Here is a 27,701-nt window from a genome sequence, read left to right as displayed (position 1 = left end):
TTAAAGCTTAAATATTAATACATTTATTTACAACACAATTAGCATAAAAATTAAAAGCTTCAGATTTACTCTTCAAGAGGAAGGATTATTCCTCGGCAGGATTACGTCTAGGAGAGCTGCTGGTGCTCTTGCATCGCACCACAACACGAGTCAACATGTTGAAGGCAGGAAATGAGAAAAAGAGAAAAAAATAAAGAGTTGGTGATGATCATTAGATCACAGGTATTTCTTTTAGCATTAGTTTTAAAATGAAACCACATTTCGCACATGTTTCTGGGAAATCACCAAGCTTTTTTCTTTTTTGAAGTGAAACAAGCTTCACTAGGCCAGATTATACAAATTTCATTTAATTTGACTCCTATGATCTTTCCTTCTTTGATTTTAGTACATTCTCATTTGTCATTTCTGTCGGGATCCACAACTGATGGGATTTATTTCAAAACAGATCTCTGTATGATTGTCTCACAGCGCCACCATGAGGGGAAGAAACATACATGCAAGAGAAGCTGACTTTTAACAATCGACTCAGACACACTGGAGTGAACAAAGAACCAATCTCTCTATACAGTTCATGTTTCTAAGGATCCAGCAATGGCAATAAAAACAATAACACACTGAATAGTCACATAATTGTCTACACTGTATATTAAGTTTTCAATAATTTGAAACAAGATCCACATAGTACTGAAAGATCAAATATTACAGTACAAAATAAAGTGATCACTTTACTGAATTACTCTGTTGCAGAGCATGAGTTTCATAAAAGTAACTCTAGATATTCCAACTGAATAGCTCAGCTCTGGAGGTTTGTTGCCTAGAAATCTTCACGAATTCTCCTCACCTCTATGTAATACTCAGAAAAGTTTGACAGTGACCTTGAAACTCCAATATAAGTGTACTCTCCTCAAACATCCATCTAGTTTCCTCGATTATCAGTGAATTTATTCAGTGTGCAATTTTTAACGACACATCAGGAAGGTCCCAGGTTCAATTTCAAGAGTGTGCTGAAAGATTGTAATTTTACCTTTTATCAATATTGCCATCCATAAAGTTAATTTACCTTGAGATCACATTCATTTTGTTTCCAGATGCAGTACTCAGGCAAACCGTATTCACTTCATTCCTGCACAAAAGAAAAATCATCATGATCTTTATAATTCTGTTTGATTTATGAAGACTTACAGAAGTGCTGCATCTTTTTTCTTCTCCAACTGATTTCCCATATTCTATCTCTCCTGAAGCCAATGGCTCGTGCTGAGATAGAATTCCATGAGCAGCGGTGGCCCAATGTTGTCTTCTTTCAATATGCTTACATGTCTCCTTCCAACATGGCTTACTTTATACCAAGCTAGATTGATAATTTAGCCTATTTTTTCCCTCATGTAAAATGGGGATATTTCTGTGCTTTATTTTATGCAATGCCCGATAATTAGAATAAATTTCATTTAAAAATTAGCCTCAGCAGGACTCTTCTTCTACATCATTGATCAATACATATAACCAGCTACACAATCGTATCTTATCAATGTGTATTCAATAGAAAAGTATTGTACATGGGTGTTCTGTCTTTTATTGCCTTTGTTGAGATACTATTTAAATCAAAAATTATTTGATGGTTAGAAGAACCTGGTAGAAATGTTAACTTATGTTGTTATGACCGAGATGGGAGGAGTGCACTGTCTTGTCTAGTCCCATTTCTCCACAGGTCATATATTTTAAAATGTTTACCCAGTTACCGATACAGTAAATCATATATTCTACTCTTTATCCCAGAATAAAATACACCAACCAGGTTTCTTTAATAAACAACAAAATTATCAGTTTATTACAAAAACAAGACTTATCCAGTAAAGAAGCAAAGAATTAACACAGATTGAAATACAAAGGTTCCTCTTTTAAATCCACACACACAAGTAAGTAAACACACAAGCTCACACACTGAAAAGAATAAAGAAATTCTCTCTGCCGAACTCTGTTACAAAAAAACCTTGGCCAAATACTTGCTAATTCTTGAAGAGCAAAAAAGATATGGAAAGATGTAGATGGGTAGTAGTTGACAGATGTTTTTGCGAATGGAAAGCGGTTTCCAGTGGCGTTCCACAGTGGTATATATTAATGAATTGAACTTAAAATGTGGGAGGCATGATCGGGAAATTTGCTGAAGGCACAAAAATTGGCCATGTAGTTGATAGTGAGGAGGAAAGCCGTGGACTCCAAAATGATATCAATGGTTACGGTGATTGGTGGAAGGATTAGAGGGGATATGAGGGGAAACTTTTTCACCCAGAGGGTGGTGGGTGTCTGGAATTCTCTGTCAGGAATGGTGGTGGAGGCAGAGACCCTCAATTCTTTTAAAAAGGTACCTGGACATGTACCTGAAGTGCTGTAACCTGCAGGGCTATGGACCAGGTGCTGGAAGGTGGGACTAGTTTGGGCAGTTAGTTTGTTTAGCCAGTGCGGGCACGATGGGTTGAATAGCCTCCTTCAGTGCTGTACTTTTTCTATGGTTCTACGTCAGTTGTCCCTTTTGATCTGGCATCTGAGTACATGTAGACGGGTCACTGGGATCTTTTCTGGAGCAATTCTTTTCAGGCGATGTTGAGAATTAATCTGACAGGTTTTTTCCAGCTTCTCAGGATAAATGTGGCATCAACAGTTTCAGTTATCACACTGAAGATGCAGGGTTTTTTCAGCGACAGGAGGAAAGAGATGAGTTAGGTGTTTTTTACTCGGCAGCCTGATCTTCAACTGTCTTAAAAACAGTTCACACCCCAACTGAACTGAAAACAATATCCAAACCCCAAACAGAAAGTCAACATCCTGACCTCCATAAACCTTGACATGTGGCTTCTCTGTAAACATCTCCCCTTAGTCCAAGGTTCCTGTTGTTTATTTATCTTAAGGCAAATGATCTCCAGTAAAGGTTGTTTTTAACATTCCTTGATTCTTCCAGTAATTGTTTTCACAGTCAAGTGTCTTCTCAATGACCCCAGTGAAAAAAACGAAGTTCAGCGTTTTTTTCAGACTTCCAAATTAATCCATTTCCACAATTTAACTGAGTCCTTACAAACATTTTTTTTTAATAGAAGCACTCTCATAACAATGTAGATTGGAAGACATTGGAATAGATGATGTTTATAAGGGAAATTTTAACATAAAGGAGCACATGTATTCAGGTATGGGAGGAGGGGGTGAGGGTAAAAGTCAGCAAGTATGTGAGCACGTCTGGAAGCCGGAAATAGCATAACTTGCTGTTGACAGACCTGCAGCTGGACAGCACAGAGGGGTGCACTTCAAGGGAGGCACAACCCGTAAAACAGGGTGTACAGGCAGAGGCTCATCTTCATTGACCTAGCAGAACAACAGTGTTTCCAGAGGCTCAGGTTGTCACATCAGGTGGTGGCAGACATCTGAAGCCTCCTAGAAGACTGGTCCCTGCTGGACCTGATGGCTTTGCATTACTAGTGGCTGTCAAAGCGACCACCACCCTCAATTTTGTTGCCTCCGGATACTTCCAGCATCTTTCAGTCGGCAGCACACAAATGCATAAGGCAGGCTACTGATGAGTGAAGTTTGTCTGTGATGACGTCAGTCGGAATGAGCGGGCACTCAGGTTTGCATGTTGAATGCACACATGGTAATTCACACACCCCCAGATCAACCAGCAGTATTCATGAACCACAAGGCTTCCATACCATCAATGTGCAGCTGGTGTGCAATGGCTAAAAGATATTTATGCACATGTGCATAAAATTTCCAAGGAGCTTTCCGTGATGCTTTCGTCTTGAGGTAGTTTAAGCTCCCTGACGTCTTTGGACCTGGAAGTAAACTGCTAGGAGACAAGGGATACCCACTTAAAACTTGACTGAAGACACTCATGAGGAACACAACTAATGAAGCCCAAGAGTGGTACAATGAAAGCCACATAGCCACCAGATGTGTCATTGAGCAAACCATCAGCATGCTGAAGATGCTCTTCATGTGCCTGGACATATCTGGAGATGCACCAGCCAGAGTGTCCAGAATAGTGGTGGTGTGCTGCACTCTGCACATCCTTATTAATGCATGGTTCATTAAAGTTGCACCAGTGAACGGATGTCAGAACCACATGCAGCACCCTCTCTCCCCGACCACTCTATGCCACTGACATAAATTAGTCCTGCAAAAAACAAGCACCTATTACACATCTCCCCATTGGTCTCCATTAATTCATGTAATCCCATTCATCATCAGGCAAGTGGAAGGGAGTGGAAAAGATAGAACAGGACACTTCCTAAATGAAAAACTAGGATCAGTTGAGATCCAAAGAGACTTGGTGTCCAGGTACAAAGACCATTAAAAAGTCATGAACAGGTACAAAAAAATAATCAAAAAGGCTAATGAAATGCTGGCCTTTATATCCCAAGGACCAGAACACAGGGGAATAGAAGCCATGCTTCAGCTATTCAAAACTCTGGTTAAACTACACCTGGAGTGCTGCGAGCAGTTCTGACCACCACACCTTAGGAAGGATGTTTTAGCATGGAGAGAGTGCAGAATAGATTTACCAGAATGATACCCGGACTCCAAGGGTTATGCAATGAGGAGAGATTAACAAACTAGGGTTGAATTCCCAGGAATTTAGAAGGTTAAGGGATGATTTGATCAAAGTTTCCAAGATATTGAGGGGAACAAGACAGGGCAGATAGAAATAAACTATTTCTACAGGTATGAGCGTTCAGAACTGGGAAGCATAGTTATGGACAGGTGGTAAGGGGTGTGGGTGGTACCCACTGCTCACCTCCCAACTGACCACAATCATGTGTTAAAATAATGCTATAACCCCGCAGTGTCTTTAGAGTCAAGTAAACAAACAAATTATAGGTTTTCTCATAAGTAAAAAAAAGAGAGCTATTTATTTTAAACAAATCCCAAAATGATCGCATGCATTCACTCTCACAGGCACTCTCAAGAGAAGATAGATAGAAAAGTCCAGAGGAAGAGGTGTTCAGAGTTCAGGTTGTAAAAGTCTGTTGTTTCAAGAATAACCTGTGGGATCCCCTCGGCGTGTGAATTTTAAAGTTACAGGCCTGTTTGCTGGTGGTCTGGTATTCATTAGGCTGTTGCAGTCTCTTGGCGGTGCACATTGGGTTGAAGACGGTGCTGATGTCGTAGGTCAATTCTCTTCGGTAGAAAAGTCATCTTTACAAAGTTTTCTTGTCTCTGCTGTAGCTTGCTTCCAACTTGTCTCAGCAGAGTTCAACTGTATTGGCTGAAACCAATCTCTCTCCCTTTCTCTCTCTGTCTCTCTGTCAGCCTTGCTGGAATTCAAGATGATGTGCAGCTGAGGACAGACCAGACTGATGATGGTGTCTCTCATCCTGTCCTCAAAAGACGCCCCCTTTGTTCCTCAAAATGATTACCTTTTAAGGTGAATTTTACAAGGCTTCACCCATTTGACTTCAGGTTTCAGTCCTAGCTGGGCTGTATAATGGCTTTGATGATGGCCTGATTCTGAGAATTTGAGGATGGTTTACAGTCCATTGTAATGGAAGTTATTCAGAAATGAGAAGCCTGAGAAAGGTCCTGTCTCATTGTTTTTGAGCATAGCTCACATCCAGGTGTGATTATCTGTCGCATTTCCATGCAGACAGGGCTTAATTGGTTTTCAGTCTTAGTAAACACGGATGTGGATTTGAATGCAAGAGATGCTGAGGGTCATGTGTCTTGTCCTCCATTTTGTTGACAGCACACGCGCCAGTCTTTTTTAAATTGTTCCAATTTTTTAGAACTCTTCAGTTTTGTTCTATATTTTCATTTCTGCACTTCTCGTGGGCGTGACAATGGTCTAAAAATTGGAGCCAGACTTTTTAAGTGAAATTAGGAAACACTTCTAAACACAATGGGTGGTAGAAGTTTGGAACTCTCTTCTGCAAAAGGCAATTGATGCTAGATCAATTGTTAATTTTATATCAAGATTGATTTTTGTTAACCAAAGGTATTAAGGGATATGGAACAAAGATGGGTATATGGAGTTAGGTCACAGATCAGTCATGATCTCATTGAATGGTGGAATATGTTCGAGAGGTTAAATGGCCCATTCCTGCTACTATGTTTCTATTTACCAGCCATGGGCAACATGGGAAAGAGATGCAAATTAATTAATTCTACTGAAGAACAGAAACTTCACAACATAGCATTTTGTCATACATCCATGACCATACTCTTGAACTACAAAGCTTTGCTTTCTTTTTCCTACTGTTCCTACATGGCACAATCCCTGTGCATTCAGCTGAGGTAGAGGCAGGCTGCTCAGATCCTAGCTCTGACTGCTGAGATGCTCTTGGTTGATAAAAGCAAAATACTACAGATGCTGGAAATCTGAAATAAAAACAGAAAATGCTGGAAATACTCAGCAGGTCTGGCAGCATCTGTGGAAACAGAAGTAGAGTTAACTTTCAGGTCTGTGACCTTTCATCAGAACTGGCAAAGGTTAGAAAAGTGAGCAAGTGAAGGGGGGGGGGGGTGTAGGTGGTGGGGAAGGGAACAAAAGGAAAGGTGTGTGATAGGGCAGAGAGCAAGAGAGATTAATCACTTTGCTTGCTTTTAACCTAATACTTTTCTAAACTTTGCCAGTTCTGATGAAAGGTCACAGACCTGAAATGTTAACTCTGCTCCTCTCTCCACAGATGCTGCCTGACCTGCTGAGTATTTTCAGCACTTTCTGCTCTTGGTTCATGATCTCTCGGTTTTGGAACCCAAGAGAGCCCTGTTGTAGTTCACTTTAAGTGGATGTGGTTACATTTTCAGTACACCGTGCTGGAGAGGAAATGATGTGACTGAGTCTCATCCTCAGAATGCTGTTGATCAGCAAACAGACCAAACATGTTCAGATTTTCTCTCGGAGGGCGGAGTTCCGGATTGGTAAGTATAAAAACTTACCTCGGGGATTCGCGGCCTACATTCTTGGAGAAGACTCGGAGGGCGGAGTTCCGGACCGGTAAGTATAAAAACTTACCTCGGGGATTCGCGGCCTACATTCACGGAGAAGACTCGGAGGGCGGAGTTCCAGACCGGTAAGTATAAAAAACTTACCTCTGGTTAAAAAAAAAACTGAAAAGTGACGTCACAGGAAAGCTGTGACCTGATTGGCTGGTAGGGAATTTGTACTCAATTTGAAAATAAAACATTGGTAAAAATTGATTAAAACCCTTAATTAACTAATTAATAAGTACAGTAACTAAACCAGAGGGAGGAGATTACTGTATTTAGTTAGCATTTAGTATTTATTGTAGAAATCTAGCACTAGGGACCATATAGTTAATTATAACAATTTAGTAAGGATTTAATAAGTATTTATTTATTTTATATTAATTAACTAATTAGTGCTAGAAATGACAGTTAGAGGGGTGAAGTGCTTCACCTGTGAGATGTGGGAAGTCCGTGACGCTTCCAGCGTTCCGGACGACTACATCTGCAGGAAGTGTACCCAGTTGCAGCTCCTCACAGACCGCATGGATCGGTTGGAGCAGCAACTGGATGTACTTGGGAGCATGCAAGTGGCAGAAAGTGTCATAGACAGGAGTTTTAGAGAAGTGGTTACACCCAAGGTACAGGCAGATAGCTGGGTGACCACTAGAAGGGGCAGGCAGTCAGTGCAGGAATCCCCTGTGGCTATCCCCCTCTCTAACAAGTATACCGTTTTGGATACTGTTGGGGGGGATGGCCTATCAGGGGAAAACAGCAGCAGCCAGAGCACTGGCACCACGGCTGGCACTGTTGTTCAGCAGGGAGGGACAAATCGCAGAAGAGCAATAGTTATAGGGGACTCTATAGTCAGGGGCACAGATAGGCGCTTCTGTGGACGTGAAAGAGACTCCAGGATGGTATGTTGCCTCCCTGGTGCCAGGGTCAAGGATGTCTCTGAACGGACAGGGGGCATTCTGAAGGGGGAGGGTGAACAGCCAGAGGTTGTGGTACACATCGGTACCAACAACATAGGCAGGAAGAGTGATGAGGTCCTGCAGGGGGAGTTTAGGGAGTTAGGCAGAAAGTTAAAAAACAAGACCTCTAGGGTTGTAATCTCGGGATTACTCCCTGTGCCACGTTCCAGTGAGGCGGGAAATGGGAAGATAGTGCAGCTAAACACATGGCTGAACAGCTGGTGTAGAAGGGAGGGTTTCAGACATCTGGACCATTGGGATCTCTTCAGGGACAGATAGGACCTGTACAAGAAGGAGGGGTTGCATCTAAACTGGAGGGGCACAAATATCTTGGCTGTGAGGTTTGTTAGCGTCACTCGGGAGGGTTTAAACTAGTGTGGCAGGGGGGTGGGAACCAGAGCAGTAGGACAGCAAGTGAAATAAATGAAGGGGAACTAGTAAATAAGGCCAGTAAGACTAAGAGGAAGAGCAGGCAGGGAGATGTTGCGGAGAACAGCGGGACTGGTGGTCTGAAGTGCATTTGTTTCAATGCAAGAAGTATAACAGGTAAGGCAGATGAACTTAGAGCTTGGATTAGTACTTGGAACTATGATGTTGCTATTACAGAGACTTGGTTGAGGGAAGGACAGGATTGGCAGCTAAATGTTCCGGGATTTAGAAGCTTCAGGCGGGATAGGGGGGGATGTAAAAGGGGTGGGGGAGTTGCATTACTGGTTAAGGAGAATATCACAGCTGTACTGCGGGAGGACACCTCGGAGGTGTCATGCAGCGAGGCAATATGGGTGGAGCTCAGGAATAGGAAGGGTGCAGTCACAATGTTGGGGGTTTACTACAGGCCTCCCAACAGCCAGCGAGAGGTAGAGGAGCAGATATGTAGACAGATTTTGGAAAGATGTAAAGGTAACAGGGTTGTAGTGGTGGGTGATTTTAACTTCCCCTTTATTGACTGGGACTCACTTAGTGCTAGGGGCTTGGATGTGGCAGAATTTGTTAGGAGCATCCAGGAGGGCTTCTTGAAACAATACGTAGATAGTCCAACTAGGGATGGGGCCATACTGGACCTGGTATTGGGGAATGAGCCCTGCCGGGTGGTCGAAGTTTCAGTAGGGGAGCATTTCGGGAACAGTGACCACAATTCCATAAGCTTTAAGGTACTTGTGGATAATGATAAAAGTAGTCCTCGGGTGAAGGTGCTAAATTGAGGGAAGGCTAATTATAACAATATTAGGCAGGAACTGAAGAATTTAGAATGGGGACGGCTGTTTAAGGGTAAATCAACATCTGACATGTGGGAGTCTTTCAAATGTCAGTTGATTAGCATCCAGGACCAGCATGTTCCTGTGAGGAAGAAGGATAAGTTTGGCAAATTTCTGGAATCTTGGATAACGCGGGATATTGTGAGCCTTGTCAAAAAGAAAAAGGAAGCATTCGTAAGGGCTGGAAGGCTAAAAACAGACGAATCCCTTGAAGAATATAAAGACAGTAGGAAGGAACTTAAGCAAGGATTCAGGAGGGCTAAAAGGGGTTATGAGAAGTCATTGGCAAATAGGATTAAAGAAAATTCCAAGGCTTTTTATACATATATAAAGAGCAAGAGGGTAACCAGGGAAAGGGTTGGCCCACTCAAGGACAGAGAAGGGAATCTATGTGTGGAGCCAGAGGAAATGGGTGAGGTACTAAATGAGTACTTTGCATCAGTATTCACCAAGGAGAAGGACTTGGTGGATGATGAGCCTCGGGAAGGGAGTGTAGATAGTCTCATTATCAAAAAGGAGGAGGTGTTGGGTGTCTTGCAAAGCATTAAGGTAGATAAGTCCCCAGGGCCTGTTGGGATCTACCCCAGAATACTGAGGGAGGCAAGGGAAGAAATTGCTGGGGCCTTGACAGAAATCTTTGCATCCTCATTGGCTACAGGTGAGGTCCCAGAGGACTGGAGAATAGCCAATGTTGTTCCTTTGTTTAAGAAGGGTAGCAAGGATAATCCAGGAAATTATAGGCCGGTGAGCCTTACGTCAGTGGTAGGGAAATTATTAGAGAGGATTCTTCGGGATAGGATTTACTCCCATTTGGAAACAAATGGACTTATAAGCGAGAGGCAGCATGGGATTGTGAAGCGGGGGGGTCGTGCCTCACTAATTTGATTGAGTTTTTTGAGGAAGTGACAAAGATGATTGATGAAGGAAGGGCAGTGGATGTTATCTATATGGACTTCAGTAAAGCCTTTGACAAGGTCCCTCATGGCAGACTGATACAAAAGGTGAAGTCACATGGGATCAGAGGGGAGCTGGCAAGATGGATACAGAACTGGCTCGGTCATAGAAGACAAAGGGTAGCAGCGGAAGGGTGCTTTTCTGAATGGAGGGATGTGACTAGTTGTGTTCCGCAGGGATCAGTGCTGGGACCTTTGCTGTTTGTAGTATATATAAATGATTTGGACGAAAATGTAGCTGGTCTGATTAGTAAGTTTGCGGACGACACAAAGGTTGGTGGAGTTGCGGACAGTGATGAGGATTGTCAGAGGATACAGCAGGATATAGATCGGTTGGAGACTTGGGCGGAGAAATGGCAGATGGAGTTTAATTCGGACAAATGTGAGGTAAGGCATTTTGGAAGGTCTAATGTAGGTGGGAAGTATACATTAAAAGGCAGAACCCTTAGGAGTATTGACAGGCAGAGAGATCTGGGCGTACAGGTCCACAGGTCACTGAAAGTGGTAACGCAGGTGGATAAGGTAGTCAAGAAGGTATACGGCATGCTTGCCTTCATCGGTCGGGGCATAGAGTATAAAAATAGGCAAGTCATGCTGCAGCTGTACAGAATTTAGTTAGGCCACACTTGGAATATTGCGTGCAATTCTGGTCACCACACTACCAGAAGGATGTGGAGGATTTGGAGAGGGTACAGAAGAGATTTACCAGGATGTTGCCTGGTCTGGAGGGCATTAGCTATGAGGAGAGGTTGGATAAACTCGGATTGTTTTCACTGGAATGACGGAGGTGGAGGGGTGACATGATAGAGGTTTACAAAGTTATGAGCGGCATGGACAGAGTGGATAGTCAGAAGCTTTTTCCCAGGGTGGAAGAGTCAGTTACTAGGGGACATAGGTTTCAGGTGAGAGGGGCAAAGTTTAGAGGGGATGTGTGAGGCAAGTTCTTTACACAGAGGGTGGTGAGTGCATGGAACTTGTTGCCGGGGGAGGTGGTGGAAGCAGGTACCATAGAGACGTTTAAGAGGCATCTTGACAAATACATGAATAGGAAGGGAATAGAGGGATACGGACCCCGGAAGTGCAGAAGGTTTTAGTTTAGGCAGGCATCAAGATCGGCGCAGGCTTGGAGGGCCGAATGGCCTGTTCCTGTGCTGTAACTGTTCTTTGTTCTTTGTAATGCCATGCTACTACCTTCAATAAATGAACCCACTATTTAAGTTTTAACTGATCCCTGATGCGTGGTTAGTGCTTTGATGTCCAAAGTCTTAGTAAGCACAAGGAAAAGAAAACACAATTTGACAGCAGCGGTGGATATTTTTTGCATTTTAGAGCTGACCAAATACAACATCAGCCAGTGGTGGTGAAGATTTGAAGAATTCAAGACTTGAAGATTCTCAAAATCTAAGTTCACCGTGCATAGCGTGGAAAGATCGATAGTGGAGAAACTGGAAGCGGCTGGTAAGCAATAATGAGCTTTGGAGTAAAAACCACACAGTTGACAAAGAGTGTGATGTAAAAACCAAAGACTGCTATGCAGCGAGTTCTGTAAGTATTAACAAATTGGCACCACGTGACAAGAGGCATAGCGCCGGGTAGTGCTCAGCTAGGGAAGGTGAGGTTCAGGGACACGGGCAGCAGGATGTATCGACAGCATGGGAAATCGGAACCATTGTTGAAATTGGGTTAAGAAGGGTCACGAAAGTTAACAGCGAAAACGAAAGTAAAAGTCAGGGAAAACCCTGCATCGCCATTACAGACTATGTAAGCATCATGGTGCATTCCTGACACAACTGAGCTTCGTGGGCGGAGTCAGGAAAAAGTATGCGAAAGTGACAACAGCGCCACCCATCTTAACTAGTGCTTTAGCAATCGGACAAAGTGTGGCAAGCTGAGGAACTGCAGCATCAACAATCACTGCAGCATTCAGGCCCCTGAGCTAAAGGCCCGCTTGGGTCTGGGGGAAAAGACCTGGCCCGAGTCCTTCGATTTTTTTCCCGCGCCTGACCCATCCCTGACCCGACCATAGTGCACTCACTGTACTTAGCACTTTTGGATGGATGGAATGGAAGGAAGCTGCACAGCTGCAGCATGAGCGTGCTGACGTCATAGAGGCGCTCACTCGCTCACTGCACAGACTCAGTGTCTGCGGAGTATTGTGGAGTACTGTGTGTGTCCGACCTGGACCCAGCCTGACCTGACTCGAGCCCGAAAGACGGACCCAGAAGAGCGACCCGACCCGATCCCGACGCATTTCGTCGGGTCCCATCAGGGTTCGGGTCGGGTAGTTGGCCTTTACCCTGAGCAGCAAGATGACAGGGACATCGTTTTAAAACACAGAAAGCAGCATGAAAGTCCTGAAAACCGGAAAAATTATTGCAAAAATTTTCCAGCATCAATTGGAAAGCAGCCGATTTATTTGTCGGAGTTCATGCTGTTCAAACAAAGAACAAAGCTTTGTTTCGTCGACCTGGTGTCTCTGAGCCAGATAAGCAGGCTATCATAACCCGTATTGCAATTGGAAATGAAGTCCTATATCAATTAAATACATCTGGGCTCACAGAAGAGGACCCAAGGAATCCGAAGAAAATCTGGACAACTCTAGAAGACCAGTTAAGAGTCCAAATTAATTTTCGCATCCCTAGATAGAACAAAGAACAGTACAGCACAGAAACAGGCTATTCGGCCCTCCAAGCCCTGGGGACTTATCTACCTTAATGCTTTGCAGCACCACAGCCTCACAGCTCCAGAGACCCAGGTTCAATTCTGGGTACTGCCTGTGTGGAGTTTGCAAGTTCTCCCTGTGTCTGCGTGGGTTTCCTCCGGGTGCTCCGGTTTCCTCCCACAGCCAAAGACTTGCAGGTTGATAGGTAAATTGGCCATTATAAATTGACCCTAGTATAGGTAGGTGGTAGGGGAATATAGGGACAGGTGGGGATGTGGTAGGAATATGGAATTAGTGTAGGATTAGTATAAATGGGTGGTTGATGGTCGGCACAGACTCGGTGGGCCGAAGGGCCTGTTTCAGTGCTGTATCTCTAAACTAAGACACCCAACACCTCCTCCTTTTTGATAATGAGATGACTGAGACTATCTGCACTCCCTTCCCTAGGCTCATCATCCACCAAGTCCTTCTCTTTGGTGAATACTGATGCAAAGTACTCATTTAGCACCTCGCCCATTTCCTCTGGCTCCACACATAGATTCCCATCTCTGTCCTTGAGTGGGCCAACCCTTTCCCTGGTTACCCTCTTGATCTTTATATATGTATAAAAAGCCTGGGGATTTTCCTTAATCCTGTTTGCCAATGACTTTTCATGACCCCTTTTAGCCCTCCTAACTCCTTGCTTAAGTTCCTTCCTAATGTCTTTATATTCCTCAAGTGCTTCATCTGTTCCTAGCCTTCCAGCACTTACAAATGCTTCCTTTTTCTTTTTGACAAGGCTCACAATATCCCATGTTATCCAAGCTTTCCAAAACTTGCCAAACTTGTCTTTCTTCCTCACAGGAACATGCTGGTCCTGGATTCTAATCAGCTGACGTTTGAAAGACTCCCAAATGTCAGATGTTGATTTACTCTCAAACAGCCACCCTCAATCTAAATTCTTCAGTTCCTGCCTAATATGGGGATGTGGTAGGAATATGGGATTAGTGTAGGATTAGTATAAAATGGGTGGTTGATGGTCGGCACAGACTCGGTGGGCCGAAGAGCCTGTTTCAGTGCTGTATCTCTAAATAAATAAATAAATATTGTTATAATTAGCCTTCCTCCAATTTAGCACCTTCACCCGAGGACTACTCTTATCCTTATCCGCAAGTACCTTAAAACGTATGGAATTATGGTCACTGCTCCCGAAATGCTCCCCCACTGAAACTTCAACCACCTGGCCAGGCCCATTCCCCAATACCAGGTCCAGAATGGCCCCATCCCTAGTTGGACTATCTACAGACTGTTTCAAGAAGCCCTCCTGGATGCTCCTCACAAATTCTGCCCCATCCAAGCCCCTAGCACTAAGTGAGTCCCAGTAAATATAGGGGAAGTTAAAATCGCCCACCACCACAACCGTGTTACCTTTACATCTTTCCAAAATCTGCTCCTCTACCTCCCACTGGCTGTTGGGAGGCCTGTAGTAAACCCCCAACATCGTGACTGCACCCTTCCTATTCCTGAGCTCCACCCATATTGCCTCGCTGCATGACCCCTCTGAGGTGTCCTCCCGCAGTACAGCTGTGATATTCTCCTTAACCAGTAATGCAACTCCCCCACCCCTTTTACATCCCCCTGTATCCCGCCTGAAGCTTCTAAAGCCTGGAACATTTAGCTGCCAATCCTGCCCTTCCCTCAACCAAGTCTCTGTAATAGCAACAACATCATAGTTCCAAGTACTAATCCAAGCTCTAAGTTCATCTGCCTTACCTGTTATACTTCTCGCATTGAAACAAATGCACTTCAGACCACCAGTCCCGCTGTGCTCAGCAACATCTCCCTGCCTGCTCTTCCTCTTAGTCCTACTGGCCTTATTTACTATGTCCTCCTCATTTATTTCACTAGCTGTCCTAATGCTCCGGTTCCCACCCCCCTGCCACACTAGTATAAACCCTCCCGTGTGACGCTGGCAAACCTTGCAGCCAGGATATTAGTGCCCCTCCAGTTTAGATGCAACCCGTCCTTCTTGTACAGGTCCCATCTGTCCCTGAAGAGAGCCCAATGGTCCAGATATCTGAAACCCTCCCTTTTACACCAGCTGCTCAGCCACGTGTTTAGCTGCACTATCTTCCTATTTCTCGCCTCACTGGCACGTGGCACAGGGAGTAATCCAGAGATTACAACCCTAGAGGTCCTGTTTTTTAACTTTCTGCCTAACTCCCTAAACTCCCCCTGCAGGACCTCATCACTCTTCCTGCCTATGTTGTTGGTACCGATGTGTACCACAACCTCTGGCTGTTCACCCTCCCCCTTCAGAATGCCCCCTGTCCGTTCAGAGACATCCTTGACCCTGGCACCAGGGAGGCAACATACCATCCTGGAGTCTCTTTCATGTCCACAGAAGTGCCTATCTGTGCCCCTGACTATAGAGTCCCCTATAACTATTACTCTTCTGTGCTTTGTCCCTCCCTGCTGAACAACAGTGCCAGCCGTGGTGCCACTGCTCTGGCTGCTGCTGTTTTCCCCTGATACAGTTTATGGCATTTTGTCAGCAACCCCATGAGTCCAATGACCATTTTATTCGTAGGTGCAGGGAAAAGGGTGCAAACTGCGACTTTTCAAACGCCGAGCTAGCAGAAAGAATCGCTCTGCTGGTACGTGCATTCACACCGATTGATGCATTTCAGAAAGACCTGCTAGATAAACCCAAAGGTTCCAGCATTGACGAATTGCTTAAGGACAGACACAAATATGATGCCATCATTGCGGGTTGACACAGCCGACAAGGTCTATGTTCAACCTCAACAGTGAATATACTAACGAGAGTATCCGAGCCTGGGAAGCCTAGTAACAGATGTGAACTTCTACACATGCCAAAGAGTTGTCCAGCTTTCTTTGATTTCTGAAAAGCATGCGGCATGAAGGGTCATTGGCAGAAACAATGCAAAAGAGTAAAGGCTGAAGGAGCTGTGAGGAGTTGTGCAAAGGTTCCAATGGACCACAGGCAAACTGGGTACTGTACTGTTAGATCACTGATGGATGTGATATGCGTATTTTCCGATACTGGTTTGCCTCCGGACCTTGGCACACTGGTAGACCTGCAATCGTCCACGATGACAGGTTATAATTACATTCTATCGTAATTACATTACGTTCCATACCCCATTCGGTCAGTATTGTTTTCAACATCTTCCTTCTGAGCTGTCAATTAGCCACAATCTCTTTCAGGCGCTTATGGATATTACTTGTACAGTACCAGGTTGCATATGCATTGCCGTAGTGGTAAGGATGAAACAGGAGCCTGACAGAAATCTACATCTCCTGATGCAAGCAGCACACAAAGAAGGGCCAGTTCAATGTACAACAAATCAACTCTTTTGGGTCACTACTCAAGTGCAGGTATTCATCCTGACCCAAGCAAGCTGGAGAATGTTCATGCGATGCCCACACCCCAAGATAAGAAGGATCTCCAACATTGTTTAGGTCTCTTCAGCTTTTTATCGCTATATATCCCAAATTTTGCACAGAAAGCATCATCTCTAGGGGAAGTGTTGCAGAAGGTGGTGCCTTTTCTTTGACATGAAACCACCCACATCTTTTCCAGGAACTGAAAAGTCGATATCGGAAACATCGTTGTTACAGTTTTATGACCTCAGAAAGATGACTACTCCTGAAGTGGATGCATCCCAGAAAGGATTAGGAGCATGTATCTTGCAGAAAGGCAAGCCCATTGCATTTGCATCGAAATCTTTGTCTGCAATACAGTCAAACTACTCGAACATGAGACAGAAAGGTTAGCTTTGGTGTTTGGAATTATGCACTTTCACACATAGCTATTCGGGAAGAGATTTGTTGTAGAAACAGACCACAAACCGCTCGAGATGATTTGGAAGCAGCTCACTGACTACCGCGTTGCTGAAACTGCAACACCTATTGGTAAAAATACAGGGTTACGACGAGCCGTGCGGTACAAACCTGGCAATCTGACGGTTCCGTCCATACGCTAAGCAGGCTACCCAATCCAGTGAAGATTGCAGAAGTAAACATCGATTTATGAACCGATTTGATAGGTATGGAGCTCAAGGGTATCCTCCATGTGGATCTGATGAACTTCGCACAGCAGATATGTGAACAATTGTAGGTTGAGACAGCAAATGATCCAACACTACAGCTTCTTTGGAACATGATCACAGAAGGATGACCAAGCTTGATTCAGGATGTCCACAAGCACGTGAGACAGTTTTGGGCATACCGAGATGCACTTGCTAGAAGAGGCGACTTAATTGAAACATATAAGATTCTGGGGGTCTTTACAGGGTGGATGTGGAAAGGATGTTTCCCCTTGTGGGAGAATCTAGAACGAGGGGTCACTGTTTAAAAATAAGGGGTCACCCATTTAAGACAGAGATGAGAAATATTTTCCCTCAAAGTGTCGTGGGTCTTTGGAACTTCCTCAAAAGGTGGTGGAAGCAGAGTCTTTGAATATTTTTAAGGCCGAGGTAGACAGATTCTTATGAGTAAAGGGGTGAAAGTTTATTGGGGGTAGGCGGGAATATGGAGTTGAGGTTACAATCAAATCAGCCATGATCTTATTGAATGGCAGAGCAAGCTCGAGGGGCCAAGTCGCCTACTCCTGCTCCTACTTCGTATGTTCGTATGTATGTACGTTCGTATCCAGGGGAGCTATTTTTAAGGTAAACACGTCTTCATACTGGAAGCATTGAGATGTGACATACTACAACAACTACACTAATCTCATATGGACATTGATCGGACCAGAAGACTAGCCAGAGAAACAGTCTATTGGTCAGGCATCCAAGACAACATTGAGGTCACAGTGAAGCAGTGTGAGGTATGCCAAGTAAACATGTCAAGTCAGCAAAAGGAACTGCTCATTCCTCACAAGGTGCCTACTCATCCATGGCCCAATCCATCATAAATAACTTATTGCATGTCTATGGCAATGATTTCTTAATTGTCACTGACTACTTCTCAAAGTATCCTATCATCTGTCAATTGCACAATAAGTTGAGCACAATGGTCACCTACGTGCCATTTTCAGCCTATTTGGAGTACCCAGGGAGATCATATTGGACAACGGACCTCAGTTCACAGGGAAGCCATTCAAGGACATGTGCCAAAAGTGGGGCATTGACCACATTACGTCATCTCCGTACTACCCAAGATCCAGCAGCATGGCTGAGAGAATGGTTCGTATGGTAAAATCACTAATTCAGAAGTGTAGGAAAACCCAAGCAGAATCCACACATTGCTATACTTCACCTCAGAGCCATTCTTCTGAGCGCAACGATACCCTCACTAACGTAACGAATATTTAGCAGATCAGTAGGTACAAATCTACCTCACTTCCATCACTCAACCCTTCCTAAAGGGAGAGAGGCATTTTTGGAAAAACAGGGGAGGATGAAAAATGTGCATGGCAGGAAAGCAGGTAAAGAAGTGCAAGATCTAAGGATAGGACAGCACATAAGAGTTCAGCATCCCATGGAAGATATGCGGCAGCCAGCTGAAGGAACACATTTCTGTCCAGAGCCAAGGTCACATGAGCGCAGTACATCCAGTGGACCCACTGTGAGAAGAAACAGAGAGAAAATCAGAGGCATACCTCATTCTCAACATACATTCCATCTAGGACTAGGCCACATTCTGTACAACATCCAAACATACCACCACTGTGAGAAGATCCAACAACTGCAAGCCAACGTTACAGTTACTGAGCTGGGGCTCGTGAGCTCACAAAGCACGTAAATCAAAGATTTAGAGACTTATAACCCTATGAGTTTTCTAGCTCATCTTTCTGCAATGCATGGGTGCACATCTTCCTTGCATTGTAAATAGCTATTTTTAATTACAAGGGGGAGCTTTTTAGTTTGAAAAAAGGGGGATATTGTAGAAATACCTTTAAGTGGATGTGGTTACATTTTCAGTACATCTTGCCAGACAGTAAACGATGTAACATACCATGTGACTGAATCTCATCCTCAGTATGCCGCTGATCAGCAAACAGACCAGACATGTACAGATGTTTTCTTACAATGTAATGCCATGCTACTTCCCTCAATAAAGGAACCCACTATTTAAGTGTTGACTGACCCTGATACATGGTTAGTGCCTTGATGTCCGAAGTCTTAGTAAGCACAAGTAAAAGAAAACACAACAGGCCCAGTTGTGCACCACCTGCACTTGCGCAAGGGAAAATTCGGCCATTGGGACAGAAAGCAGCATGTGAGGAATTAGCTGGGGCAACAGGTGAAAGCCCAACCATCTGTCCAACTGAAGTGCAAGTATCTGAGCTGGCGCATGGTAAACAAGAATCAGCTCCTCTATAGATCCATTATCCACGAGGTCTATGGATTTGCATGTGTGAAAAGAGAGAAAAAATATGGGTAAGAATGTTGCAACTCAACAATGAAGATGATCCTATTTCACTTATTGCCGAAATCAAGTCAAGCACTTCACTGATCTGCACCAAGCTGCAGGAGAGTGGTAGCAGTGAGGTGCATCGGGCCCAGGAGAGGGATGATGGAGAAAGGGGACATGGAAGTGGAGACTCCATGCAAATTGCTTCCACTTTTCACAAGTTGCCCACCTCCAAACCATCCACCCCCCTCCCCTACACACAGCATCCCATAGTCAGTACCCCACATGCTGCCTCCTGTCCCAGTGGCTGAGTCTAATATCAAGGCACTCTCTCTGATGGCTGAGCTAATAAGGAGGAAGGAGCGGGCATCCTTATCTCACAAGTTGTAAGATCTGTTAAATTCTCATTCTTTTATGTCAAGGAAATGGATGTAACATGAAAGACACCCCATGGCATGAAGACCAGCTCTGATTGTGCAGTTTTATTTTTAAAGGTGATCCAAAGTTTATGATGAACAAAGATTTGCATCATTCAAGTACATCATCGCAGATGGAAAGTGTGCAGAGAAACCAGTTTCATCCAGAAGTTCATTTACTTATCAAAATCTAAAGAAGGCATATAAAAACCTGGTAGAATGATTCTAATTTCATTATTTTTAAATATTGCATTGATTCAGTATCTCGCTTATCATTTGACATCCATGTATCAATTAACCTGTAAGTAAACCTGACCTATAAACATCAATTTGTTGGTTTGATATTTTCTACTTTTCAGCAGGGACAGGAGAACTTGTTAGGTATTCCACATGATCTCTGATGAATAACATTCTGCAACTTGACTGTTAAACCTAGGCATACTAGCCAATGCGCAGCATGTAAAAAGATGTGTGTTTTAGTTAAAAGATTCAATCTACTCATGGAAATCACTGTTTTATTGTGAACACAAGACAAAATTGTTGTTTAAAATAACTAAGTATAACAGATTCTCTATGCTAGTGATTGTTACAGACAGGAGCGAGATGATAGGGATGGCTCCCCCTTTTCACCTCTTGACTGACCGTAGGCAGCGTGTTTAGAAAAAGTATTTTAGCTCCTGAGTGCTTTAATTGTCAGGAACAGACAAGTTTTCTCTTAAGTTTTAAAAGAAAAATAAATGTTTACTGTTCAAAACCCAAATCTATGCAACTACACACTCTCACACTCATACAGATACACACATACTCAAGAAAAGATTGCGATATAAAAGTAGCATGCATTTAGGTCTTATGATTTCAAGAGTTCTCTGTTACAGTTGCTTTTCCCCAGGGTGAAGACTTGAAACGATGCAAGCCTGTAATCCTCTATTGTCCACTGAAGAAAAGCTATGGAGGTTTACGAGGACGGATTTGCTGTTGTTTTATGTTCGCAGTAGCAGATTTCTCCTGTTATACGCCAGTCAAGGTTCAATGGTGAAGCCCTGCTATGGTTCCTCAGGTGGAGAATTCAGGGCCAACTTGAATCTCTGCTTACATGTGGCTTAAAGCTGGTGGTCTTAGGCAGGATCTTTCCCCTTTGTTGGCATAGATTTTTTTTTCCATCGCTATCAGCTCAGCATGTGTCTTACTAAAACCCCTTGTCAGAAACCTAGTTTCTGTCATGTGACCAGAGCATCTCTGATCATTGTCCTCATAAATAGTTTCTGATGAGGGCTTTGTCAAACAATGGAGTCCAGGTATCACTCATCCACATACCATCTTGATAAAATAGAGTTATTCACACCCATTTTCTGTATTTCAAGTTTGGAGTTGAACAGTCTGCAACAGTATTGTGAGTCCAGTTTTTTTAATTAGATGGAGAAATGCAGCCATTACCACATTTGGAATTTCAGACTTCTCCAAGACTTGTCCAGACATGAAAATTAGCTCAGGTTTCTTGTAGTTCCATGTATACTGGCAAGAAAAGGTCACCTGACCTCTTAACTCCATTCTGTTTTACAGGAAAGTGTCTGGTTTGGGTTTATACTTTAGAAATTCATATTTATAGTTCATAAGTTCATATTGCACGAGGGTGACATGATACCAAAGTGAATTGTCCATCATCACTGCTACCCCAGCTGAGATCAAACAAATGATTGATATGGGACCTTCCTGCTTAGTAACACATACATGGCCAACTGAAAGATTTGTCTTCTGTATATTTTCAGACTATTTGGACTTCCTCATCTGTATTCAATGACACCCAAGTATTGGGTATTTACATGGTAACAAATTACAACATGCACTTTTAAAATACATGATACATGAGAGCAGAACTTTTACATAAAGGTGAGATTACTTCTCTGTAAACTCTGTAAATTCATTAATTAAGATGCACCACAGCTTTGAAAACAACAGAAGATTGACTGACCTCTGTGGCCTCCATGTGAATGGTACCATCTCTTCTGGAAGATCCATCATGCCCTGCAATGAATGGCATATTTGACATAAGATTATATTAAAGTTCAATAGCATGCCAGATTATATATAGAGTCATAGAGAGTTACAGCACTGAAACAGGCCCTTCGGCCCACCGAGTCTGTGCTGACCATCAACTACCCATTTATACTAATCCTACATTAATCCCATATTCCCTACCACATCCCCACCTTCCCTCAATTCTCCTACCACCTACCTACACTAGGGGCAATTTTACAATGGCCAATTTACCTATCAACCTGCAAGTCTTTGGCTGTGGGAGGAAACCAGAGCACCTGGCAGAAACCCACACGGTCACAGGGAGAACCTGCAAACTCTGCACAGGCAGTACCCAGAACCGAACCCAGTTGCTGGAGCTGTGAAGCTGCAGTGCTAACCACTGTACCACTGTATATAGGTGCTTTTTCAGCATCCCAGTGATTAGTTAAATAATAGTGTGCATTGAATTGTACTGTAATTCTGTAGCGTTGAAAGGATTTTGTATTTGACTCTCTTTCCTTGCTGTACTCCAAAAAAGCTACCAAACAACAACTTTCAATAATATCACATATTTAAAGTAGTGAAACTTCCCTAGGTGCTTCAAAGTTTGAGGTGATCGTAAATGTGGCCAAAGAAATAGGTTTTGTGCATACTTTTGAAGACATATAGGGATAGATATAACAGGGCAGAAAAAATTAAGAAAGTTGTTCTGTAATCCAGGACATAATATCTTAAGGCTGGTGGACAGCCAGGAGGAAAGATGCACATTTTCACAGATTTGGAAGAGCTGAGAGAGAGAAAGTTGTGACACAAGACTACAGGTGATGGCATAATCAGGAGGAGGGAGACATAGGCCATTTAAATTTCAAATCAACCTGCTGGAAGATGAGAGCCAGTGGAGATTGGTGAGGACAGGGGTTATAGGTCTTCAACAATTAGCAATAGATAGGATTGAAAAGTTAAACTTGGAGGTGACAAAGGCATGGGTGAGATTTTAGCAGCAGTGGGGTGGAAGCAAATAGTCCTGATGATGGACCAGATGGGTGACTTGACATCCAGCTTAAGGTCTAATAGGGCATCAAATTGTCAAACCATCAAGCTCAACCTAAGTAAGCGCCCGGGAAGGGGAATGGATAAGAAGCTAGGATCTGTATTTTCTAATGGAAATTGAGCAGTTTGTAAAGCTGGAGAATGATCTGATTCCTTCATAATTTAATGCTGAACAGTCAGTCAGACAACACAATAGCTATTGTAGCATTGGTGGTGGTCCCAAAGAAGCAAAGCTTAGTACCACCAGCATCTAAATGGAAGTTAACCTTATGCTTTTGGTTTTATTTAAGTTTCTGACCAGAGTGAATGCTCAATAATTTCAGAAGAAAGAAGTCATCATATTTTTGGCAACATCTGTTGAGTTTGTTACAGCCAGGTGAGGAGAGGGTCTCAGGCTCCCCTCTCTTGCCCTTCCTCTTATTTGACTGCAACAGGGTTTATTTCTTTTTAAACAGTGATTGAGCTTACCACCTCAGTGAGTGTTTTACCTTTTTCCTTTACTGTGATCATGAAAGAACCAATCAGTCAAGTTTCCTTGAGTTTAAACAAGAAAGAGGTAAGTTTATTATACTTAACACTGTAACCCAATTTGAAAGCAACGTGTGGGGCATCTGTTGTTCGCGGCATTTCTCCTGTAGCTGACGAAGGGAGAACACCATGTCAATGGTCGATCTCTCTGCTCGAAAGCCACACTGTGCCTCAGGGTAGACATGCTCGGCCAGCTTCTGGAGCCTGTTTAAAGTGACTCTATCGAAGACTTTCCCCACTATGCTGAGCAGGGAGATTCCACGGTAGTTGTTGCAGTCACCGCGGTCACCTTTATTTTTATAGAGGGTGATGATATTGGCATCGCGCATGTCCTGTGGTACTGCTCCCTCATCCCAGCACAGGCAAAGCCGTTCGTAGAGTGCTGAGAGTATAGCAGGCTTAGCACTCTTAAATATTTCAGGGGTAATGCCGTCCTTCCCAGGGGCTTTTCCGCTGGCTAGAGAATCAATGGCATTACTGAGTTCCGATTTTGTTGGCTGTACGTCCAGCTCATCCATGACTGGCAGAGGCTGGGCTGCACTGAGGACGTTCTCAGTGACAACATTCTCCCTGGAGTACAGTTCTAGGTAGTGCTCAACCCAGCAGTCCATTTGCTTGCGTTGGTCAGTGATTGTGTCCCCTGATTTAGATTTGAGGGCGGGGCGATCTTCTTGATGGTTGGCCCAAAAGCTCTCTTAATGCCATCATACATTCCTCTGATGTTTCCGGTCTCTGAGGCCAGCTGAATATGACTGCATAGGTGTTGCCAGTAGTCATTTGCGCAGCGCCTGGCTGTTCTTTGTGCAGCGCTTCTGGCTGTTTTAAGTGCTACGGATGTTAACTCGCTGGGGGGTTTTTTGTAGTTCAGCAGTTCAATGCGCTTAGTGGCTAAGACAGGTTCCAGCTCTTCAAAGTGAGATTGAAACCAGTCTGCATTCCGCTTCACGCGTTTGCCATAGGTGGTCATGGCTGACTCATAGATGGTGTCTCTGATGTGGGCCCACTTGGTCTCTGCATCCCCTGTGGGAATGTTTTGAAGGGCTTTTTCAAGTGAATTTAGAAATTTTTGAACAACAATTTAGACACAGAGAGGGTCTACAAATAGCAATGGGATTAATGAGCAGGTTGCTTTCATTGATCTCACCAAAGCCTTTGACCTCGTCAGCAGACATGGTCTCTTCAGACTCCTAGAAAAGATCAGATGTCCACCAAAGCTAATAAGTATAATCACCTCATTCCATGACAATATGAAAGGCACAATTCAGCATAGTGGCGCCTCATCAGACCCCTTTCCTATCCTGAATGGCGTGAAACAGAGCTGTGTTCTCACACCTACACTGTTTGGGATTTTCTTCTCCCTGCTGCTCTCACATGCGTTCAAGTCTTCAGAAGGAATTTTCCTCCACGCAAGATCAGGTGGCAGGTTGTTCAACCTTGCCCGTCTAAGAGCAAAGACCAAAGTACGGAAAGTCCTCATCAGGGAACTTCTCTTTGCTGACGATGCTGCATTAACATCTCACACTGAAGAGTGTCTGCAGAATCTCATCATCAGGTTTGCGGCTGCCTGCAACGAATTTGGCCTAACCATCAGCCTCAAGAAAACGAACATCATGGGACAGGACGTCAGAAATGCTCCATCCATCAATATTGGCGACCACGCTCTGGAAGTGGTTCAAGAGTTCACCTACCTAGGCTCAACTATCACCAGTAACCTGTCTCTCGATGCAGAAATCAACAAGCGCATGGGAAAGGCTTCCACTGCTATGTCCAGACTGGCCAAGAGAGTGTGGGAAAATGGCGCACTGACACGGAACACAAAAGTCCACATGTATCAAGCCTGTGTACTCAGTACCTTGCTCTATGGCAGCGAGGCCTGGACAACGTATGTCAGCCAAGAGCGACGTCTCAATTCATTCCATTTTCGCTGCCTCCGGGCGACGTCTCAATTCATTCCATTTTCGCTGCCTCCGGAGAATCCTTGGCATCAGGTGGCAGGACCATATCTCCAACACAGAAGTCCTCGAGGCGGCCAATATCCCCAGCTTATACACCCTACTGAGTCAGCGGCACTTGAGATGGCTTGGCCATGTGAGCCGCATGGAAGATGGCAGGATCCCCAAGGACACACTGTACAGCGAGCTCGCCACTGGTATCAGACCCACCGGCCATCCATGTCTCTGCTTTAAAGACGTCTGCAAACGCGACATGAAGTCCTGTGACATTGATCACAAGTCGTGGGAGTCAGTTGCCAGCGATCGCCAGAGCTGGCAGGCAGCCATAAAGGCGGGGCTAATGTGTGGCGAGTCGAAGAGACTTAGCAGTTGGCAGGAAAAAAGACAGAAGCGCAAGGGGAGAGCCAACTGCGAAACAGCCCCGACAACCAATTTTATCTGCAGCACCTGTGGAAGAGTCTCTCACTCTAGTATTGGCCTTTATAGCTACTCCAGGCGCTGCTTCACAAACCACTGACCACCTCCAGGCGCTTACCCATTGTCTCCCGAGACAAGGAGGCCAAGAAGAAGAAGAAGAACCCAATTTAAAAATACGAAAAAATACTTTACACATTCACACAAGAATCACACACACACAAATAGATTACAGAAGGAAAAATAGATTTGGTGGTTTGATTAAAGTCCAGAATACATAAAAGTTAAATACACAGTTTGAGGTTGGATGATTCGGTGATTGTCATGCTGGAGCTGTACTCTTGAGGTTCTCGGTTGGTCAGTGTATTTTGGCTGGCTTGCTTTGCTCAGGGTTTTCCTGAAGGCAGAATTTGTAGTTGGCTCTCTTCCCCCAGTCGCTGGTTGTAGCAGTCTGTAGTCTTGGAGGGTCCCCCAGTCGCAGATGGCTTTCAAACTTGATGTTCTCTGGGGAGAGAGAAAGCAAGAGGGAAAGGGAAGCCCACAGCCTCCTCTGCTGCTGCACACTCAGTTACTGCTTGTCTCTTTGTCTGTGTACCAGCTCCCCGTTTCTACAGAGATGAACAGACGGTCAGATGGTTCTCTCAATCCCCTTTGTTTCTAATGAGGTTTTCTGGAATCTTCTAATGAAATTCAAGGTTCCACATGCCCCAGGATGCCAATTCACATTTGGCTCTTTCAAAGTCAATGTGTGAGGATTGCCTTGAATGCCATGCTAATGAAGCCATTTTAGGTAATTCAATCACTTAGAGCAAGCCATTGTCCTGGCTGGGCTTCTTGCTAGATTTTTTGTCTCCAGTTAAATCTCCTGGTATTTCAGATGTAAATTGCAGTGGCCATCTTGGCTGCTAGTTTTTTTTAAATTACTGTAGCATTTTTTCCCATTAAAAGTCGAATGTAAGTTTCCAACCAATTAAATAATGTTTCTCATTTGGCATGTAGGGTTTTCTTGACAGGTTATAGGGAGGCATTATATTTAATATGCTTTCTTTATCAATCCAGCCATGGCCTGTTGCATGAATGCGAAAGTGATTGATTGGCAGATGCTTCCTTATTCATTATTAGGTTCCTTAAAAACATCAGTGGCAACACAGTTAGTGGCTATAGTCACTCTGACTCCTACTCACAATGCTGTGAGAATAGCACAACAGCGTAGCTTTCATGTTGAGTGCACCCAGCTTCTGGGTGTATTTTGGTGCATGATTAACAGGCATTTACGGCGAGATTACTTAGCCTGGATCTCTGTCCACAATGTTCTTGATGCCCCTCCAATTGTAGGAAGTTCTGAGCAGAAATAGACAGCAGATTTATTTCAATATTTTGATGTAGAGGAAGTAACCTGTTCAGGTTGTTGAAGCTATTACTCAGCCTTTATGCCAGAAATACTCTGATTTTTAACTTTGCTTGTATAATTTGGGCATCCAGGTTGTGAGCCTCTGATTTTGAATATTAACTTTAAAAGGACAGTTGGCTACTGTAACACTCATTTTAAACTCTTTTTCTTAGTTTTCTTGTTCTTTTCTCTAGGTCAATTTTGTGGATGATTTGGATGTGTGGCATAGGTTTTGGTTACAAAGGTTTTCGCTCCCAAGCTACTTATTAGGATAATGGGCCTTCTTTAACAATCCCTCTTTATTTATAATAAAAACAGAAAATGCTGGAAATACTCAGCAGGTCTGGCAGCATCTGTGGAGCTAGAAACAGTTAACGTTTCAGGTCAGTGACCCTCTTTATTTACGTTATTCAGTCACTTACAATTGTAATTTCAACCTCCGAAATGAAAGCCTTTGACCCCCCCTTTATTCTTCAACGTGTTGAGTATTTGACCGCTCTGTGCTGTCCTGGTTTGGGGAGTGACTGATCGATGGATCTTGTCTCTAGCGCTGGAGCTCTGTGGCCGATCGATGTGTCTGCGCTTGCTTGCTCCTCCTGCCGGATGACAACCGGCCGGCGCCTGGCTGGGGTTCCATTGTCTGTGTCAGAGGCGCACAGGATGGGTAAGAAACACAAGAAGCACAAGGCGGACAAGCACGCAGCCGAGGGTAAGAGCCATTCCTCTATAAACTGGGGTGGGGGGAAAGGACTGGGGGAAGCCTGAACCCAGGCTCCGGC

The 27,701-nt window shown here is 44.0% G+C and overlaps 1 protein-coding gene and 1 long non-coding RNA gene across 3 annotated transcripts in view; one reads left to right on the top strand and one right to left on the bottom strand.

The window, feature by feature from the left end:
• Nucleotides 1-27,682, bottom strand: LOC137378922 (uncharacterized). The gene is made up of 3 exons (XR_010976708.1): nt 27,345-27,682; nt 21,542-21,594; nt 1-1,123 (listed from the first exon to the last, which is right to left on the bottom strand). It is a non-coding gene; the product is annotated as an uncharacterized lncRNA (long non-coding RNA).
• brd7 (bromodomain containing 7) overlaps nt 27,439-27,701 on the top strand; it is a 48,472-nt gene continuing 48,209 nt past the window's right edge. For both annotated transcript variants that reach the window (XM_068049419.1, XM_068049418.1), the window contains exon 1: nt 27,439-27,631. In XM_068049419.1, the coding sequence (XP_067905520.1) occupies nt 27,454-27,631 (178 nt within the window). In that variant the 5' untranslated portion in view covers nt 27,439-27,453. The remainder of the gene's footprint in view (nt 27,632-27,701) is intronic.

Source organism: Heterodontus francisci, chromosome 17 (genome assembly GCF_036365525.1).
Source record: "Heterodontus francisci isolate sHetFra1 chromosome 17, sHetFra1.hap1, whole genome shotgun sequence".
Classification (NCBI taxonomy): Eukaryota; Metazoa; Chordata; class Chondrichthyes; order Heterodontiformes; family Heterodontidae; genus Heterodontus; species Heterodontus francisci.
This window is presented reverse-complemented; position numbering and strand designations above follow the sequence as displayed.